This window comes from Muscardinus avellanarius (genome assembly GCF_963383645.1).
Source record: "Muscardinus avellanarius genome assembly, chromosome: 3".
In the NCBI taxonomy this organism is placed as follows: Eukaryota; Metazoa; Chordata; class Mammalia; order Rodentia; family Gliridae; genus Muscardinus; species Muscardinus avellanarius.
The window spans coordinates 2,303,611-2,323,425 of record NC_137788.1 but is presented as its reverse complement, the minus strand read 5'-3'; the positions used below and the strand labels follow the sequence as shown (position 1 = coordinate 2,323,425).

Below are 19,815 nucleotides of genomic sequence, written 5' to 3'. Positions count from 1 at the left end.
CTATGGGTTTTTTTTTTTTTTTTTTTTTTTTGGTGCTGGCAATTGAACCCAAGGGCATTCTAATGAGCTACGACCCCACTCCTAATTTATTTTTTATTTTGAAAAAGGATCCCCTAAATTATCACATGCTGGCCTCAAACTTGCAATCCTCCTGTCTTAATCTCTCAGGTGTGTGCCACCATATCCAGCTTAAAAACTACCTTTAAAGCTGAGCATGGTGGTGCATGCTTGGAATTCCAGTACTTGGGAAGCTGAGTCAGGAGGACCGCAGGTTCGTGGCCAGCCTCAGCTTTTAGTGAGGCCCTCTACAACTTAGTGAGACCCTGTTTCAAAATAAAGAACTAAAACCAGGCGTCGTGGCGCACGCTTGTAATCCCAGACTTTGGAGGCTGAGATAGGAGGATCGCAGTTCACAGCCAGACTCAGATACTTAGTGAGACCCTCTGTAACTCAGTGAGACCCTGTCTCAAAATAATGAATAAAAAATAGGGCTGAGTGTGTAGCTCAGAGGTAGAATGCCCCTGGGTACAATCCCCAGCACCTCAAAAAAAAAAAAAAAAACCCGTGTGTGTGTGTGTGTGTGTGTGTGTGTGTGTGTGTGTGAAAACTTACCCCTGTGCCAAAGGCACTGAGAGTTTTATGTTTGTCCCTGAAAGGGCATTTACACTTTGTTTCTACATGGCGCACGGCTGTGTCTCTAATCTACACGTCCTGCATCCTCATTTCCCATCTAGTCCTGAGGCCCTGGTGCCTCTGGGTTCCGGAGTCCTGGTGCAGGGAGGGGTGAGCTGTGGGGATGGACGTCTAGGCGTGAGTCAGGAGGGTGTAGTTGGGGCAGACCTGCACCCCATCTCATCTGCGCAGCCCTGCGCCCGGCCTGCGCTCAGCGGCCAGCGGGGGACCCAGCAGAGCGCCACATCAGAGCGTGGGAGCGTGGGCACCTCTCCACCTCGCTTGGTCCTTCTTGTCCCGTCCTGTTCGGCTTCCGTCCAATTCGTAAGACTCAGGTCTCCCTCGAGGGGGCACAGATTCCTAGAGCCTCGATTTTGCCTAGGACAGGTTCCCGGTGCCGCGTTCACGATTCTCAAATCCAGAAATCTGAGAACCCAGACTGAACTGAAATGAAGCCTCAGGCCCTCAGGGCTGACGGGAGCCAACAGGAGGCACCGTGGGCCTCGGCTCCCTTGGTTCAGCTGAGAAGCTGGGACGCGCTCCTCTGCTCCGAGGCGTCTGTGAAGTGCCTGGAGGCCGGAGCGCCCCTCCAGGCCAGGCTCTGCGTGGTGAGGGGCTGTGGGTGGCACGCCGGAGGCCTCAGGGAACCAGGCTCAGGAGGCTGCTGCTTTTTTGCCCATGGGAACTGAGATACCCCCCACCCCGGCCCATCAGACACTTGGCGGGCAGCCGGGGTGGGGGGCACACACTCTCCTTCTTGAGCTCCTACCTGTTTGACAGAGACGGTGAACAGCTCCGTGATTGTCCCTCTGGGGCCTGGGAGACAGCGTAGTCACGAGAGCCAGACGTCCAAACATGTGCTTTATTATGTTACAAAACACAAGTTCCCACCAAAACACAGCTAAAAAAATAACACATTTTCCCAAGGTTACATTACCAAAAAAAAAAAGCCATTGTTGTTGGAACACATCCATTAATACTGCTTGAAGAAGCATTATGTTACATTAAAAACGCAGATGGTGTTCTTTTGAAACTCTAATTGGAGTGTTTTCACCATCTGAAACACGACCATGTTCTCAGCCACAGGCTTGCTCTGGGCAGGATTCCTCCACGTCCGAAATGGCGCTGGTGGTGCCCCCTGAGTGTGGTGGGGCCTGGCCTGGCGCAAACACTGTGAGACGTGGCCAGATCCAGGAGGGCGTGGGAGCCATTGCAAACCACGCAGGCTGAGCCCAGATCTGTCCGCGGGCCTCCTGGTTCCCAGGCCCGCCCCTCAGCCTCCTGCCCTTGCTCAGCAGATGGCTCTTAGACCTCCAAGGACCTCACCTTCCAGGAAGCTGCCTCGCACTACTCGGAAAACCTTCTGCCTCAGAGACTGGTTTTTTCCTTGATTTTTGAGTTTTTAGGCCAAGGGGTTCATTCAACCTCATAAGAACGCTGGTTCCTGGCAATTTGCAGCTCCTCCCAGCCATGGCAAAGCTCCTGGGTGGGCTTTGTCTTTCCTAGCACATCCTCCATGGGTGGCACCAGGGTGATCCCGGCTCCTCAGACAGGTTCGGGTGGGGCCTGAGATGCGGGCCTGGATCCCCTGACGGCCACTCCTCCAGCGTGTTCTCTGGGCGCCCATCCCTCCTCGGGCATCTGGCCGGGATTCCTCATCTCTTGAGTCTTCCTCAGCTCCATGCTACCCACCTGCAGCGCTTCCCAAAGTGCATGGCGGGGCCCTCAGGACAGCCCCTCTCCAACCTGGGCAGGCAGGGAAGGTGCCTGAGAAACACACACGTGTGACTCTGAAAGTCAAGTGCCCCTGGGCCGGGTCCGTGGGCCGCGTGGCTCCTGAGGTGGGACGGAGCACAGCTGGGGGCTGTGGCTGGCCACCTCAGGTGCACGCACCCAGCCGCCAGCCTGGCTCGCTGCCAGCTATCCCTGAGGCACAGGGCACAGCCTGTCGGGACTCAGTTTCCCCATCTGTGCAAAGACAAGAAGAGAAAGCTCCCCCCGGTGGTGTAAGGTGAGCTAACACATCAGCCAGTCACCACCCGGTGCCCAGGAAGCCCATGCCCGCTGTTAGGTGCATACTTCCAAGGAGCTGGAAGACCCTAGAAGCTTAGCAGGAGGACCTGCCTCTGGGTCAGTGGTTACCGGCTGGAAGAGCCCCAATGGTCATCCCTGGCCCCCAGCTGTGCATCTCTGGCGGCCCAATGCCTGCTCCCACCCTCCACACACCCAAGCTCCCCCAAAGCCCGCAGTGGGGCGGGCCAGCTGCGGTGCATCAGGGCACACTGCTGCCGGCTAGTCAGTGGGGACCGGGGATGCTTGGGCTGTCCTCCTGGTCTGGAGCCGGTCCTGATGGGTCCAGGAGGCTTCAGTGCTGGTGCTGGGATCACCAGTGATAGGAGAGCAGGGGCTGATGGCCCAAACCCCACAGGTGCCCGGGCGGAGGCCGGGCAGCTGGAGTAGACAGGCAGCTCCGCCACACACTGTGGGTTCTGCGTGGGCTCCTGTCCCTGCCCTGGACTGCTGGTGCTCTGGCTCCCGGGGCGCCAAAGGGTCCTCACAGATGGGAAGGCCGCTTCAGGTGGGCCCGTGCTGTCTCCCCTAAACCCGCTAGCCCTTGGTTGCTTCACAAAGGCTCAGCCCCCTACACCTGCCTCGGTGCCCTCCCCATGGGCAGGAGGAGGCTGCCCAGCACAGAGCCCGGCCTCGGGCGGATGTGTCTGACTGCCGCCTCGGGCACTGTCTCCTCCCCACAAAAGCGGCCACAGGGAGCAGAGCATAACATCGCTACCTGTGGCTCCCATCTTCACCTGCTCTGCCCTCCGTGGCCCTCTGTGAGTTCCTCCTCCACCCAGCCATCCCCGGGACCAGCGGCAGCCCCGCCTGGCTTTTCCTCCACTCTCCGAGCCAGGCTTGCTTTGGGAAAGCCAGGGATGTGCGGGGCTGAGCTTAGGGAGCGAATGGGGAGGACGACAGGCAACACAGAGACAGAAGCAGAAGCTGACCCGCCGTGTAGAAAAGGTCTCACTTTATCAAACACCGACAGCTTCTAGAGTTTAGGAACATGCTGTCCCTCCCTGTGAGAGGGCTCGCTGAGACATGGCTGTGGCCAGCGCCCCCAGAGCACGCCGGAGGCAGAGGCCAGAAGCGCCCCGGGAGGGCTCATGCCCTCCTGCAATCCAGCCAGCTCTGATTTCTGTTTTGAGTAGGAAGGACACGGCACCATCCCTGCCGAGTGGCAAATGCCAGGGACAGAGCCGATCCTCATGTCCTGCAGAGGAGTCCCCAGCCCCGCCTCGGCAAGGGCACAGTTTGGACATGAATCTGCAAAAGAATGTGTGCTAGATGCAGTCGCCTGGCTGCTCCCTGCTATCCAGAAACGGAGGACTTCAGAAAATACTTTTTGGCAGTCCATCTGCAGAGAGAAGGGTTTGTTTGATGGGGGAAGGAGGGTGGAGGATGGCACCGGCATCCCTCCGCCAAGGACAGCCCTGCCTCAGTGTCCAACCCACGTCTGGCCCTTGCAAACGTGCGGGCAGAGCAGCTCCAGAAGCTTCCCACAGGCAAGCCAGGCTGTCCAGGGGTGGCCTCAGTGACGGAGTGAAGGCCCGCCATGCCCGCTCAGAGGCAGCAGGTGTCAGAAGGACCTTGCCTTCTCCCCGGGCACAGCCCAAAGGCCCTGCCTCCAGAGGGCAGTTTTTGACAAGGGAAAGAGAGGCCCCTGTGGGCTCCGGGGAGGACGGTCCTCAGTGGCCCTCGCTGTCCGTGAACTCCTCTTTGATGGGCTGCTTGCGGGACTTGCAGTCGGGCAGGTCGAAGCCGAAGTCCGCCCACTCGTCGGGGCCGGCCACCCCGCCGGGGCCGCCCCTGTTGGGGATGGTGATGGTATGGCGCACACGGAAATGCACGGCCTCCATGACCCGCTGCCGCTGCAGCTCGCCCGAGCCGCCGATGGAGATGGTGGCGGCGGTGTTGCTGCTGGAGCGCAGCAGCTGCTGGCCGCAGTCGTGGCCCTGCTTTAAGTCCTGCAGGCCCCTCCAGATTGTCATGCGGTACTGGTCTGGGATCTTCAGGGCCCCAAGGTCCTGCAAGAGTGCCAGCCCCCGTTGGGGGGGCAGGAGAAACAGCTGTGGGTCTATGTTGCTGGTGGCCAGTTGCCCTCCCCCCTCCCCCCGGGAAACCCCACCTGTAAGGAAGCCCCTGGGGGGCACTGTCACCTGGGGGGCAGGTGGGGATGGGACAGCTGGGAGTAGCCCAGAGGAGCAATGTCCGACCCCACGGGTTTGCAGGGCTTCTCAGAAACAGCGTATGTGGGTGTCGGGGGAGACTGCAGAGAGGGGCTTCTGGGGCGGCGTCCAGCCTGGGCCCTAGAGGGCCGCCTGCCTCCCAGCCCCAGGGCCGCCCTTGGTGCCTTAGATGAGAGTGGCTGCCAGCTCCCCTATGAGCTGCTGGTGCCCTGTAGCACCCCATCAGGCCACAGGCCCCCCTGGAGAGGTGAGGATTGCCTGAGCTGGCCCCTCATGGGCTACGGGGACACGGGCGGAGGGGTTCATGACATGCAGGCATGGCCACTCTGGGAGCTCCCTCTGACAAGTCTGTATCTCTGGCTTGGGGTTCCAGGCTGGCCTCTGGAGCAGGGGTGCAGAGGGCTTGGGGTACAGAGCTGGCTTTCCCGCCGGATCATGAAGCCGACTGCCCTGTCCTGTGAACTTCCAGGCTAAGAGCGTGTCATGGGTTAAGGCAATCCTAAACTACTGCTGACATGCTCACCAGTATTCTTATTTATTTATTTACCTATTTTTTAATTTATTTTGCGGTAGTGGGGATAGAACCCAGGGGCATTCTACCTCCGAGCTACACCCCCAGCCCTATTTTTTTTCTCTTTATTTTGAAATAGGATCTCACTAAGTTGTTAATCCGTGTGTGTGTGTGTGTGTGTGTGTGTGTGTGTGTGTGTTACTGGGGATAGAACCCAGGGGCATTCTACCTCCGAGCTACACCCCCAGCCTATTTTTTATTTATTTTGAAACAGGATCTCACTGAGTTGCATAGCGCCTCACTAAGTAGCTGAGGCTGGCAGTGAACCGCGATCCTCCTGTCTCAGCCTCCCAAATGCTGGCTTACAAGCGTGCGGCACCACGCCCGGCTCACTGAGTTGTAGAGGGCCTCACTAAGTAGCTAGGGCTGTCTGTGAACTGTGATCCTCCTGCTCAGCCTCCCGAATGCCAGGGTTACAAGTGAGCACCACCATGCCGGCACCAGTGCTCTTACTGGAACCGGAAACACATCGTGGCTGTTTTTCATGACTGTGAGGATCCTTCCAGCACACACTCTCCACCAGAATCTTTGGCTGGCTTATGTAGTATGAGCCGTGTGGCTTTGGGCCAGGCACTTGCCTTTTCTGAGCCTTAATTTCTCCTTGTGTACATGGTTCTGAACTAGACCGACTCCCTCTGGCTTCTGCATCCTTCAATTCTTAATGCCGTAAAAACAGCCCAGCCCTATAATCAAAGGCAGCCTGGCTACGGGCCAATGAGAGGTTCTTTTGCAGCACTGGGGATGGAACCCAGGGCCATTCTACCTCCGAGCTACACGCCCAGCTCTATTTTTTATTCTTTATTTTGAAACAGGGTCTCACTAAGTTGCGGAGGGCCTCGCTAAGAAGCTGAGGCTGGCCGCGAACCACGATCCTCCTGTCTCAGCCTCCCGAATGCTGGGATTACAGGTGTTTCAAATTCTCTGCCATGGAGGAAGCAGCTGACCCAGAAAGTGAGAGTCCTTTGCCCTTGGGACAGGAAGAGGAAGGACGGGTGCTTACCTCCATCGTGAGGTTCTGCAGGTGGTACATACTCTGTAACCCTTGGGAGGTAAAATACTCGATGCAGTTTGGACACCCCAATCCTGTTAAGAAACTGCACAAAGAATTTGAGAAATGAAGGGGTGTGAACTTCCGAGAACCTCACACCTGGTGGGGCCTGGCCTGGCCAGGGGAGGAACAGCCTGTTAGAGGGTGACTGCGGTCACCGCCACAGGCCAAGCCGTGGCTGCCGTGGGACATTATGTGTCCGCCCTGGGGTGCAGCAGCCAAGGAACTTGGCTGTGTTATATTTTTCTTTTCTTTCTTTTTTCTTTTTTCTTTCCTTCCTTCTTTTTTGTTCTTTCTTTTTTCTTTTCTTTTCTTTCTTTCTTTTTTTTTTTTTTTGCAGTACTGGGGATAGAACCCAGGGGCATTCTACCTCTGAGCTACACTCACAGCTCTATTTTTATTCTTTCTATTGAAACAGGGTCTCGCTGAGTTGCAAAGGGCCTCACTAAGTAGCCGAGGCTGGCTGTGAATGGCGATCCTCCTGTCTCAGCCTCCCAAATGCTGGAATTACAAGCGTGTGCCACCACACCTAGCTTTATTCTTAATTAATTAATTAATTAATTAATTGGTGGTACTGGGGTTCCTGGAAGCCCTTCTACCTCCGGACTACACTCCCAGACCTATTTTTTATTTTTGAAAACAGGGTCTCTTAAGCCAGAGCGGCTGGCTTCGAACCTGCGCCATCCTCCTGTCTCCGCCTCCCAAGTGCGGGGATGACAAGCGTGCGCCACCACGCCCGGCTTATTCTTTATTTTTTGTAACAGAGTCTCACTGATTTGCAGAGGGCCTCACTAAGTAGCTGAGGCTGATTCCGAACCTGTGATCCTCCAGTCTCAGCCTCCCAAGTACTGGGATGACAAGCCTGCACCACCACGCCCGGCTTTGTGCCCTTCTCCCTAAGTGACCGTGTTTCCACTTCTACGGGCTGATGCGGACATGAGTCAGGACAGCCACATGATTCAAATGCAGGATGGGACGGGCGGCATGCAGAGACTGCCCCAGCAGCAGGAGCCACACACAATTAACAGACAGGACAAAGGCACAAGCCCAGGTCCCCCAGTGGCCTACACACCTGACAAGGCTGGGGTCGGCGTGGTAGGGGGGTGGCGGGGTGCAGTGGGAGCCCGAGACCATGGACTGGGAGCTATGGCCGCCGTTCATCTCGCCGTTGGCCGGCATGGAGTGGCCGTGGCTGTTGAGCACCCCGGGGCCTGGTGAGAGGGTAGGCGGGCTGTTAGAGCGAGCTGGACCAGGCGTTCATCCGGGAGCAGGCGGGCCCCGGCCAGACACCACGAGAGGCTCCAGGCTGCAGCAAGCCTGGCAGTGCGAGACTGGACGACATCGTCACGGCCAGCCAAGCTTAAGCAAGCACTGAACTGGGGGCCTGTCTGACCCCAAGGGGAAGGCACGGGAGCACTCGGTCACTAGAGGACAGAGTACTTTAGTAATTTCAGCTGGCATCTGAGTATCACCAGGAGTCAGGACTCTTATGCTGGGGCCTCAGGACACAGCTAGGGGGCGCTCGCAGCTCAGAAACATACCCAGTTGTGCCCACATAAAGATCTTCCAGGAGAGGCCCAGACCCCTCTCTGCTGAGCTCGCCTCACGCGCTGGGCCATGCCTACAAGACCTGCCATCTAATCCTCAAGACAAGGGAATCTGGCCCTTCACTTGTCATTTTGCTGCTAGGGAAACAGGCTCCGTGAGGTTAAGCACCTCCCCAAGCTCCTTTGGCTGGCACGGTCGGCACAGGGGTGCGAGGCACACACTCTGCTGGGATCGGCCGGAGCAAGCCATCTGGGGCCGTGGCCTTGCTGCCCGCCGGAGCCATTGGGAAAGTTCCCCAAGGATCTTTCCCCCTCTCTGAGTTTGGTCCCCGGCCAGGCCCACCCCGGGGTCTCCCCAGCCCCACTTCCCGGGCCTCCAGTGTCCAGGGGACTCACCCATGGGCCCCAGGCTGGGCCCAGCCGCCGAGCTGTGCGGGGGAGGCTGGCCCACCAGCTGGTTGACCGAGGGCAGCTTGCTGACACCGCCGTGGACCTTGTTTATGGGGGAGAGGACAGGCCCGTAGGACGGAGGCTGCAGGTGGCCCCTGATTAGAAGCAACAGCTCACATCCACAGGCGGCCAGGGCGGCTTGGTCCCCACCCAGGCGCCTCCGCCTGCAGGCAGATGGAGACCCCCACCCAGCCTCCCGCCAGCGACGGCAGCCAGCCAGCCAGCTCCCTCTGATCTCCAGCAGGATGTCTGCTGTGGGGGCCGACTTGTGCCCGTGACCTTGGTGGGCTGATGGTGCCCTGACCCCTTCCCTACCACCCCACTCAGTGACATACAAGGCTTCTTGGAAGGAGAGGCAGCCAAGGCTGTGGCCCAGGGCCCCAGGGCAGCTGTTGCTCGGAAAGCTTCTGGAATTCCTGAGCAGAGCCTTGAGCTGCCCTGGCCCTGTTGCCTGCCTGTCCCCAGGGGCCTGGCCCAGGTGGGGTGGGCTGGGGTCACTCACGGCCTCTGTAGGAGCTGCTGCTGCTGCTGCTGCCGGTAGGAGTCCAGGAGGGACTGCGGCACCAGCTCCATGAGCTCCAGGCTTTCCTTGACCTTCATCAGGATCTCGAAGTTCTCCCGGCCTCGCACCTGAGCGGAGAGATGGAGACACGGACCCTCTGCCCAGGTGCACGCGACTCCACCTGGCCCCGCCCCCCGCAGCCACAGCCCGGAGGGAGCTGGGCTTGCAGCAAAGCAGCTCCCCCTTTTCAGGGCTCCCTGGCATTCCCAAGGCTCAGGACCCTCTTTGCCCCCCCTCCCCTGGCCACTTTTCCTCTTCCCCATGAGCAGGTCTGAACAGAGATGCGGGCCTGCTGTGGGAGCCCTGTCCCAGGGAACACGCCCTCTTCTTCTTGCTCAACAGATATGGGGTGTTAAACAAGGGACTCAGCTGGGTTGGTGGCGCACGCTTGTAATCCCAGTACATGGGAGGCTAAGACAGGAGGATCGCAGGTTCGTGGCCAGCCTCGGCAACTTGAGAGGCCCTCTGCAATGTAGTGAGACCCTGTTTCAAAATAAAGAATAAAAAATAGGGTTGTGGGGGTGTAGCTTGGAGGTGGAATGCCCCTGGGTTCCATCCCCACTACCAAAAAAAACACAAAAAAACACCGAGGGCCTCACTGAAGAACTACAAAACATTCACAGCTCCTACTACGGAAGATAAATCCTATCGGAGCACCATCAGCTGACGACTCACGCCACCAGCCAGAGTGGTCACGGCCGGCGGTCCTATCCACGGAGGCTACAGCGTGGCCACCTGCCAGACTGAGGATTGTGGGATTCCTACAGAATTCCGCCCTGGTAGGATCTATGTCTTGCTAAATGCGTCCACGTGAACACCTGGTTGTAAAGTGCGCTCTTTTGTAGGTATGATCCTGGGGATTGGACCCAGGGACAGTCTACCTCGGAGCTGCACCCTCTCACCCTTTTCATTTGAAACAGAGTCTCACTAAGTTATCGCATGCTGACCTCAAACCTGCCATCCTCCCATCTCAGCCTCCGTAGTACTGGGATTATCGCCGGGCTCTAAAGCGGGCTTTGGCTTTTCCTGATTCAGAGCCACCGACCTCGCTGTGTTTGGGACCCATCAGGTCTGGCTCTCTACGGGCTGGTTCTGCCTCTGGCCTCAGCCTCTCAGGATGGGTGTGGGGATCCCTGCGGCCACCCTTGCCTGCGCCTGGAAGCCTCCCAGCCTGGGTGCCACAGTTGACGGGCCAGCAGGACTCGCCCTCCCAGGCCCCTGGCGAGCACCCACTTACATGCATGTAGTATACATCATCGTCCCCGTGCCTCCTCTTCTTCACGTTAGTGCCCAGAGCGGGGATGGCAGGGGGGCTCTGCTTGAACGCTGGAGGGCCGGGCGGGAAGACCAGATGAGCCAAGCCACATGCAGAGGGCCGGGGTGGGGGGATGGAGCCCCATCTCTCCCATGTGAACCCCCTTGGGTGCAGTGTGTGGACAGGGCAGACCTAGGTGGGTGCCAGTGCCAAGTGGAGCAGGTCCCAGGGTGCCACGCAGGCTCTGGACCTCTGAGGTGCCCTCAGCCTGAGACTCAGGGACACGTGAGTTGTCCGGCTCAGCCAGGAAGGCCCCTGGGCTCCCGGGGGCCATTCAGGGTCCTGGTCCTGGTATCCCATGCCCTGCCGCCGTGTCACCAGCCCCATGGCACAGCCACTCCCTCCTGCGGTGCGGGCCACCCAGGAGCTGGCCGGGACCGCACTCACCACGCTTGCCCGCTGCCCCGTTCTTCGCGGCGCTCTCATTCAGGGCCTGCTGCTCGCGGTAGTGGTCCTCGTCCGCCTTACGGTCGCGACCCGGACAGGCACAGATGCGGCCCTCAAAGGAGCGGCGGCCCAGGACCTGTCCACTGCAGGTGGGCACAGCCAGAGCGGTGAGCCTCGGGACGCAGCCCCAAGCTGCCCACCGCAGACCCCGCAGGGATGGCCGGGTGACGGCAGCCAGCGCTCTTCCCTCGAAGCTCCAAGGCTAGCCCACCCAGGAGCTTGTGATGGACTCGGCTCCCCCGCCTCCCTCCCAGGGCTCAGCTCCTGCCCACTCAGCATCTAAGTGCTAAAGCGTACTTAGTCCTCCTTCCCAGAAGCCTGGCCTGCAGAGCCCCCTTCCCGCTCACTCCCAGGGCCCAGCACCAGCCACTGGCCCTGCTCCTCCTGCCTCCACGACAGGCCCCCCACGGTCCCGGCCCCACCTCTACCATCAAGCCACGCAGACTCACTCCCGGGTCTCCAGGGTGATGATGATGAGGATGGGCCGCCGATTCATTCCCCCCACACAGCTGCTATTGCACATGAAGTTGTAGAGGATGGTGGTGAATTCCGTCCCCACCTAAACAGCGCCGGCAGCGAGACGGCAGATGTCAGCCCAAAGATCCCACCGCTGGATAAGGGCCCGCCCCACTGGCTCTGGACAGACACGGGACGGGGCTGCTCTGTGGGTCTCTTATCATCCCTCCGCCAGCACTCATCCACCTCTACTCAGCATCCATCCAGCTACTCATCCCTCCGTCCATTTACTCACTGGCCATCCGTCCATCTGTTTGTTCATCTACCTTCATCCACTCGTGAATTCACTTACCCATCCATCCATCCACCCACCCACCCATCCATGATCATCCATCCGTCTATCTATCCATCCACCCACCCACTTCCCCATCTATCCATCCATCCATCCTCCATTCATCTATCAGCATCCATACATACATCTATTATCTATTCATCAACCACCCACCCACTCATCCATCCACCCACCTACTTCCCTATCCACCCACCCACCCACCCATCCGTGATCATCCAGGCATGCATCCATCCACTTGTCCATCCATCATCCATGCACGCATCCATCCACCTGCCATCTGTTTGTCTATGTCTGTCCGTCCGTCCGTCCATCCATCCACCCTCCCAGCCACCTATCCACTCCTCATTCCATCCACCGCCCAGGCGGTGCACTGAGCACCAACTCCTGTGCTGGCTGTGTGTTCTAAGAAGACTCAGACCTGGTCTCTGCTCTCAGGGAGGCACAGAGTCCACGGTCCATTTGTCTTGACCATTTCCTCAGACACAGGCTGAGGTCAAGCCCTGAGGCTGTGTTAGAAAGGGTGTGTGTACAGGCCTTTGTGGCACACATGTGTATGTGTTGCACGCTGCGGGCTCATCTGGGCATAAGGGTGTGAAGTCCTGTGAAGGGAGGACTACTGCTGTCTGGGGGAGACCCCCACCCCCAGAGCACCTCCATTTCTTGAGGAGTTCGGGACAGAGCCGAGATTGAACCTGGGACTTGTGACTGCTCGGCCTCCTGGGACCACGAAAGAGGCCATTCTTATGATCTCCCTGGGTCAGGACACCAAAGCCATCACTGGTTTGGGAAGACCTCAGCTCTCCACGAGACCGCTGGCACAGGCAGCGACTGCGTCCTCACGCCCTCCCTGGCTCTGGGGCCACCCACAGAAGAGGCTGTTCTCACAGGACCTAGGGCTGGGGGGTTTCGGGGCTGGTCTGAGACTCAAGTGTGAGGTATCACCTGTCATTTCTGGAGAGTCTCCTGTCCTGACTCCCCATCCCACCACTGTCCCCACAGCGTCTTTCAAGCTCTGCTCCCCCACCCCCGCCTTTCACTCAACTGGGCCCCCACCACACCCAGAATGATGGCCTTGCCCCCCAACCTTCTGCTGCTCTTAGGTCAAAGGTCATGCCCCTCAGGCCCTCCCCCCCACCCTCCATAGAGCCCAAGCCAGGACCCCAGCCTGAAGTGTCAGTGCACACAGTAGGTGGTCACAAGCCAGTGCCAGATGCCAGGAGGGAAGGGCGCCATGACAAGGACGGAGCTCAGGGCAAGGAGCCATCCGGCCGACCGAAGCAGGCCAGGCCCCCGAGGCTGGCTCCAGGGGCGCTATTGGCCCTGGCCTACCTGTGGGGGCTCGTATGGCACCACCACGCTCTGCCTGCCGGTGACCGGGTCATCCACGTACTGCGAGAGGTTGTTGCCTTCTACCCGGATGAGGTGGCTGGCTGGAGCCGACTGTCCTGCCGGGAGGGGACGCTGCCTCAGAGAGGGGCCCAGCCTGGTCCCACTACCCATGCCAGGCGCTTCCTAGCAGAACTGAGACCACAAGGTCTGGCCCCCTGGGTGTCCAGAGAGGCTCAGGCCTGCTGCCACCCAGTGCCCTCGAGCCTGGCCCAGCAGCTCTGCTCCCCAGCTCTCCTGCTGACCCCAGGCTGTGCTCTAGGCCTTGCCAGGCACACTGGAGGGCACCCCACAGAGCTCCCAGGAGAACACTGGCGCTCAGCTTCCTCCCAGAGCACCTGCCCGGCCCTGGAACTTCAGCCCATGGTGCCAGCCAGAGCTGGGAGGACACGGGGCCCGGGGAAAGGCTGAGCCCGCACTAGCAGTCCCACTTACCACCTTGGCCAGCCTTCCCCTGTGGGCAGGGCTGCCCAGGCCTCGTGACGCTGCAGGGGCTGGGAGCGGGGACTCACCTTCATTGAAATCTCTCCCGAGCTCATGATTGGGACAGCGTTTTACGATGTCCGTCACGTGCTCGGCCTTCTTGTAGACCGGCATGGCCCGGATGGCGGTGCCCGGGGGTGGCGGTGTGGACACCTTGATCTGGATGGGACACGTCTTGGCGATTTGGCAGTAGAGCTTCTTCAGTAGCGGGGAGTACTGGAGGGGAGGGGAGCCAGCTTGAGACCAGCAGCCCTGACGCCATGCCCTGACCCTACCCGGAGCGCCTTCCTTGAGCCGGATGTGGACGGCCCATGTACATCTCCCTCTGCTCAGTCCCTCCAGACAGGCTTTCTGCAAAGTGTGGAGACAGCCATAGCTGCCTGGCACCCACTCAGCAACCACCTGCTGGTTGAGACCTGGATCTCCCCGGCTGAGGAGGTAGACTGCCTTATGGACAGGGATGGCAAAGGGGAGGAAGAGGAAGAGTCTCAGAGGCTGGAGAGACGGGGCACGGATGGTCCAGGAGCTGGCTCTGCCCCAGCCAACCTCAGGGGCCCCGAGGCAGAGGTCTGAGGGGTGTTTGTGGCATGGAGTCTGCCTTTATTTTTATCTACCTATTTATTTTTGTGTATGTGGCACGAGGGATTGAACTCAGAGGCATTTTATTGCCAAGCTACACCCTAGTCCAGTTTTTTTAATATTATTTCTTGAAACAGGGTCTCTCTAGGTTGCTTAGTCTCATTAAGTTGCCGAAGCTGGCCTTGAACCTGCAAACCTCCTATCTGGGCCTCCCAAGTATTGGGATTACAGGTGTGCCTCACCATGCCCAGCTGAGTCTGTTTTTATTTATTTATTTATTTATTTATTTATTTATTTACTTACTTACTTATTTATTTTTCCAGTACTGGGGATGGAACCCAGAGGCATTCATACCCCCAGACCTATTTTATATTTTTTTATTTTGAAACAGGGTGTCACTGAGTTGCAAAGGGCCTCACTAATTAGCCGAGGCTGTCCAGGAACCGTGATCCTCCTGTCTCAGCCTCCCAAGTACTGGGATTACAAGTGTGCGCCACCACGCCTGGCTTGAGTCTATTTTAAAAGGCCTAGAGTTTGAGCCAGGTGTGGTGGCTCCTGTTTATAATTCCAATACTTGGGGGGCAAAGACAAGACTATGACAGGTTTGAGATATCCTCTGCAATTTATCCTCAGCAACTTAGCAAGACCCTGCTTCAAAATAAAAAAGGGCTAGAGGTAAAACACTGTGGGTTCAATCCCCCAGTTAAAAAAAAAAAAAAGTCCTAGAACTTGACTTTCTCACACGCTGCCCTCGGCTGCCCAGTGACTCCAACACCCTCTGTCTGCTGGGCAGAATCCAGCAGAGCTTGCTTTGCACCACCGTGAAGGCTTCTTTGAGCACAAAACCCATTTTCCTTGCCAGGGCTCTGAGAAGACAAGATGCCCATCAGGGTCAACATGAACCCTGCCTGCCCGAGGAAAGACAGGACACCGCCCTTCCTACCCAGCCACCTGTGGAGATGGCCATCGTCCTGCGGTGTGGCCCCGACTGTCCACTTGAGGACAAAGGCCCGTTTCTGTGCTGCCCGACCCCCAATTCTGGCTCCCGGGACCACTAAACACTCCTCACATGCTCTTTCCCTGGGGACAGCAGGGGAGTTCCCAAGCTCAGGTTCAGAGGCCAACTTTTCCCCCAACCCATGCCCTCTGTACCACACCGGCCCCGATGACTCAGAAGCACAAGTTACACCAGCCACAAGTGTCCCCCCAAGTGCCCACTGCAGTGGGGGAAACTGAGGCAGACATAGGGACCTGTTGGAAAACCCAGAAAGGAGCAGGTAGAACCCCATCTGGAGCCTTTCCTTTGTAAGCAAGATGGGGGCCCTGACACCCCAACTACTGCAGCCAGAAGGCCCTGGCCCTGGGCTGGCAGGAGCCCCATGTACTCCCAGCAGGCAGCTGCAGACACGGGCCATGAAAAGTAGGGAAAGGAAAGGAGAGGCTGAGAAGGCCAGCCACCGGCCGGGGAGCAGCACTGCAGGCAGCAGCCGTGCACGCACCCTCCGCTCTGATTAAAGTGCAGGAAAGACTAGGCATGCTTGTGACCCCAGCATCTGGGAGGCTGAGACAGGAGGATCGCGGGTTTGAAGCCAGCCTCAGCTATTTAGGCCCTTTGCAACTCAGTGAGACCCTGTTTCAAAATAAAGAATAAAATATAGGGCTGAGGGTATATATAGCTCAGAGGTAGAGTGGCCCTGGGCTCCATCCCCAGTACCTAAATAAATAAACAAACGCGCTTAGGCTCTGAACTTCCTGCAGTCTCACCCCCCACCGCCCCCTGGAGAGGCGCACAGAGGAAGTAAAGTCACAGAACTCAGATTCCCCCTCCCAAGCCCTGCAGGCACCACACCCAGCCCTCTAGCCCACTCACCGGCAAGGCTTCGGAGCAAGCTCAACTCACACAAGGGGTCACCTCGGGCACTCCACAGGGATGCTCTGAGAGGCAGACCACAGGAGCTTCCTGGTGGAGGAGGCCCCCAGAGCAGGGTGCGGGGACCTGAACATGGTCAGCGGCACAGGGCCAAGCGCGGGGCTGGAGAGCCACCCATTCAGCATTTGAGAGCGCCTGTGTGTGCCAGGTCTGGGCTTGCCTAAGGGAAATGAGGGGAGGGTGCGGGTGGCAGACACCCTGTGAGCAGCCTGGCCTTGGGGTGGGGGTGCAGGGAGAACAGGTGTTCCGAGAACAGCCTTTGAGGTATGACCGCAGAAGTCCCAGTTCCTGCTCTGGTGTCTGCAGGGTTCCCTGAAACCCTGGGCAAGGGAGCGGGCGTGGTGGCGCACGCTTGTAATCCCAGTACTTGGGAGGCTGAGACTGGAGGGTCGCAGGTTGGTGGCCAGCCTCAGCTACTTAGTGAGGCCTCTGCAACTTAGTGAGACCTTGAGGCTGAGAACAGAGGATCGCAGTCTGCAGATAAATTCAGCTATGTAGTGAGGACCTTTGTAACTCAGTGAGACCTTGTTTCAAAATAAAAAATAAAAAGTAGGGCTGGGGGTGTAGCTCAGAGGTAGAATGCCCCTGGATTCCATCCCCAGTACCAAAAAGGCTAAATACATAAAATAAAAATAAAAGAATAATAATTAAAAATAGGGCTGAGGGGCGTTGTGGCTCAGAGGTAGACTGCTCCTGGATTCAATCCCCAATACTGCAAAAAAAAAAAAAACAAGAAAAAGAAAAAGAAATAGAAAAAAGAAAAGGAAAGGAAAGGAAAAGAAAAAAGAAAGAGAAAAAGAAAGAAAAAAACCCTGGACAAACTTCTCTGTAGCTCTTCCTAGGAGTAACACCTCTACCTAGAGGCCAGCTGGGTGGCATGCCAGCCTGTGCCAGGCTGTTCTCGTTACTGGGGGGTACCCTCCCCATGTGAGCAGTGAATGAAGGGGTGTGGCCCGGTCGCCCCTGCAGCCCCCTCTCGGGACCTCACCACCCACACATCCATCCTTTCTAGAGTAGCTTCAGCCGGTGGCCTGAGATGGGGTCACCAGGCCCACCGAGGCCCCGGGCCAAGAGAGGCTGGGCGCAGGCTGAGCCAGGTGTGACAGGGCCCTGCGGGCTGCATTCCTGGGCAGCCTCGACATGCCTGGAGTGGGGGCCGCCTGGGCTTCCCAGCCGTGTTCCAACACAGACGGAGCGGGACTCGGGATGCAGCAGAGCTGCGGGCAGAGGCCCTAGTGGCCCCGCGGCTCCCCGACAGCCAGTCGAGTCTCAACAACACGCTCCAAAGTCCCTGCCAGCCTGCTGCCCTTCCCCCGAGGGCGGCCCCAGCCCCACAGACCGCTGGGGATCTGAGGCTTTCGCTTGTTCAGGCGGCAGCGGCAGCCGCGCACCCCAGTCGCCCGCACGTGGCCGAGGTGGGCAAGGACCCTGCTGCCCCGGTGAATCCAGGCAGGGCTGTCTGCCAGCTCAGCCTTGGATGCAGCCCCCGGGGCCTCGGGAAACAGAATTACCTGTGGTCCAGGAGGCCTGGCCCGGCCGCACCGTAGACGACCCGCCTCGGGGAGGAGCCTGGGGAGCTGTCCCTGGTACCCGCGCGGCGCAGGAGCCGGGCTCCGGGCTGGAGCGCCCAGCAGCCTCAGATGGGCAGTTACCTGGCCCCGGCCATTGACAGAGAAAGACTCAAGACCCAGGGTGAGACTGAGAGTGCTGACCCCAGGGCAAAGCCAGCTCCCTCTCTCTCTTTTCTGTGCCCTGGGTAACAGGCACTTGATCCAGCTCCACTCCCTATCGGGGTGACCTGACACCGTGTCACGGGGTCCTCTGTACACATTCGTGTGCACACACACACACACACACACACACACACCTGCCAGTCCCACCCAACAATAGATAGGACCCACAAATGCTCATCCTGGCCCTTGTCCGGAGCCTGGGGGGGGATGCCTGTGGCCTCCCCAGTCCTGGAAACATCAGCTAACACAGGAGACCACAGGAGGGAAGGACTTCAAGACATCCACCCTCCCCACCGCGGAGCTGCGGCCAGGAGAGGACTGTGTTAGAAGGTCACGTGCAGAGGCCCCCTCTGCCCGCGCCCCCTCCTGCCTTCTCCTTCCCTAGAACCGCTAGATGGATGTGTTTCAACAGATTCCGAGCTGATAAAATCTTATTTATCTTCGGCTCTTGACACAGATCCGTCTAGACTTGCCTGCTCGGATGCGTGTATTCCGTCTTGCTTGCAGGAAATGGTTTGCCCAAACACTGATGCCGCCTGTCCCTCCCGCCACGGCTCCTCTCCCCACACAGCCCTCCTCCCTTCTCTCCTCCCCCACCCCAGTCCAAGATGGGCCTGCCTGGCTGGGAGCCCTGGGCCTGGCAGGGCTGGTGTGGGGGCGGCGGGCAGGAGGCGGGCGGGGGCGGCAAGGCGCGGGGCTGTTAATTTCCTCGCACCCGCTCCAGCAGCTGGGTGCTTTGTACGGGCAGGTTTAGGCAGGAGGACAGTGGAGAGGTGATAATAACTTGTCTGTCATTTTCCCAGGACATGTGGTATCTTGCAAACCGCAAATACCGTTAACCAGCTTGGGTGAATCTGTTACAACAGATTCTGGAAGACCAGGCCTACAGTGGGGGCTTTTATTTTTAAAAAATGATTTTTTGTAACCCACTTTTACCTACTTTCCATGCATGGGTGTGCCTGCACACGTGTGTGTGTGTGTGTGTGTGTGTGTGTGTGTGTGTGTGTGTGTTTAGAGCCACATCACTCTCCTCTCTCGGGTGAAGGACCCCTCTTAGGATCACCCCCAAGACCACCGGCCTGCTCTCTCCCTACAGCAGCTGTGGGGGCTTATCCACAGAATACCACTTGAAACCTGGTGGGCTCGGGGGGATCCCCTGAAGCCCAGAGGAGCCCAGGTCTACGGCCCCTGGCTCGCGGCTTCTGAGTGCCCTTCTCCCCAGGTGATAACCAGCCACCCGCTCTGACACAGCCCCTTCAGTGGGTGGCTCTCGGCCTCTCGGTCACCAGGCTACTAACATGCTCACTAGCGTCTCTGTTGGGCAGAGAGCTTTTGGAACAGAGTAGGCTGCAGCTCAGGCCCAGGGAACCCCAGCTCTGCACCAAGGAAGTCATCAGCAGGAGAGGGGGTGGGTGCACATGACAATCACCCCAACAGTTTCAGAGCATCCCCGCGTCAGGCTGTGACTCCCAGGCTCTGCTGAAGGCAGTGGAGGTCCATGTACTGGAACCCAGGAGCCTGGTGACTCCAGGGAGCACTCGCAGGCCATAGCCAGGGCCCAGCTGGACGAGTTCACAGTGAAAGAGGTGTCTGCCCTCTGCAAGAGCTGCTGGTGGGGACGGGGAGGAAATCCAGGAGGCAGAAACACACAGCCCTGACCACTGTCCAGCAGAGTCGCAGAGACTGGGAATAAGAAACGGACCCAAGGGGAGAGGCAGGCCCGGGGCTGGCTGGGGATCCTCTCAGGATCCGGGCAGCTCGCCCACCATAACTTCAAGCCAGGTCCCAAACAGGTGAGCAGGAGCCTGTGGGGGACTCTCAAGGTCTGGAGACATTGTGTGTGCCTTTGGTCTAAGTTGGGGAGTCGAGGAGCCCCAGGCCATAGGCTTGGCCTGCTCAGTCCCTTGAGCCACAAGCTACTGCAGAGACTGAGATGTCTGCAGTGACCGTTGTCCTGGGGCAGCCTCAGCGTGCGGGAGGCAGGCGCGGGGCCAGAACTGGCCCAGGTGCCTCTGCCCTATGCAGAGCAAAAGCCCGCTA

At 58.6% G+C, this 19,815-nt stretch overlaps 1 protein-coding gene across 4 annotated transcripts in view; it reads right to left on the bottom strand.

Annotated features, from left to right (window-relative positions):
* Positions 1 to 4,415: 4,415 nt before the first annotated feature.
* TP73 (tumor protein p73) overlaps positions 4,416 to 19,815 on the bottom strand; it is a gene marked incomplete at both ends in the record, with an annotated part of 46,485 nt that continues 31,085 nt past the window's right edge. For 2 of the 4 annotated variants that reach the window (XM_080691107.1, XM_080691108.1), the window contains 10 exons: positions 4,416 to 4,754; positions 6,488 to 6,581; positions 7,608 to 7,746; positions 8,479 to 8,627; positions 9,035 to 9,162; positions 10,332 to 10,420; positions 10,797 to 10,939; positions 11,306 to 11,415; positions 12,994 to 13,109; positions 13,563 to 13,749. In XM_080691107.1, the coding sequence (XP_080547233.1) occupies positions 4,416 to 4,754; positions 6,488 to 6,581; positions 7,608 to 7,746; positions 8,479 to 8,627; positions 9,035 to 9,162; positions 10,332 to 10,420; positions 10,797 to 10,939; positions 11,306 to 11,415; positions 12,994 to 13,109; positions 13,563 to 13,749 (1,494 nt within the window). The remainder of the gene's footprint in view (positions 4,755 to 6,487; positions 6,582 to 7,607; positions 7,747 to 8,478; positions 8,628 to 9,034; positions 9,163 to 10,331; positions 10,421 to 10,796; positions 10,940 to 11,305; positions 11,416 to 12,993; positions 13,110 to 13,562; positions 13,750 to 19,815) is intronic. The other 2 variants (XM_080691109.1, XM_080691110.1) reach the window with 1 other exon arrangement.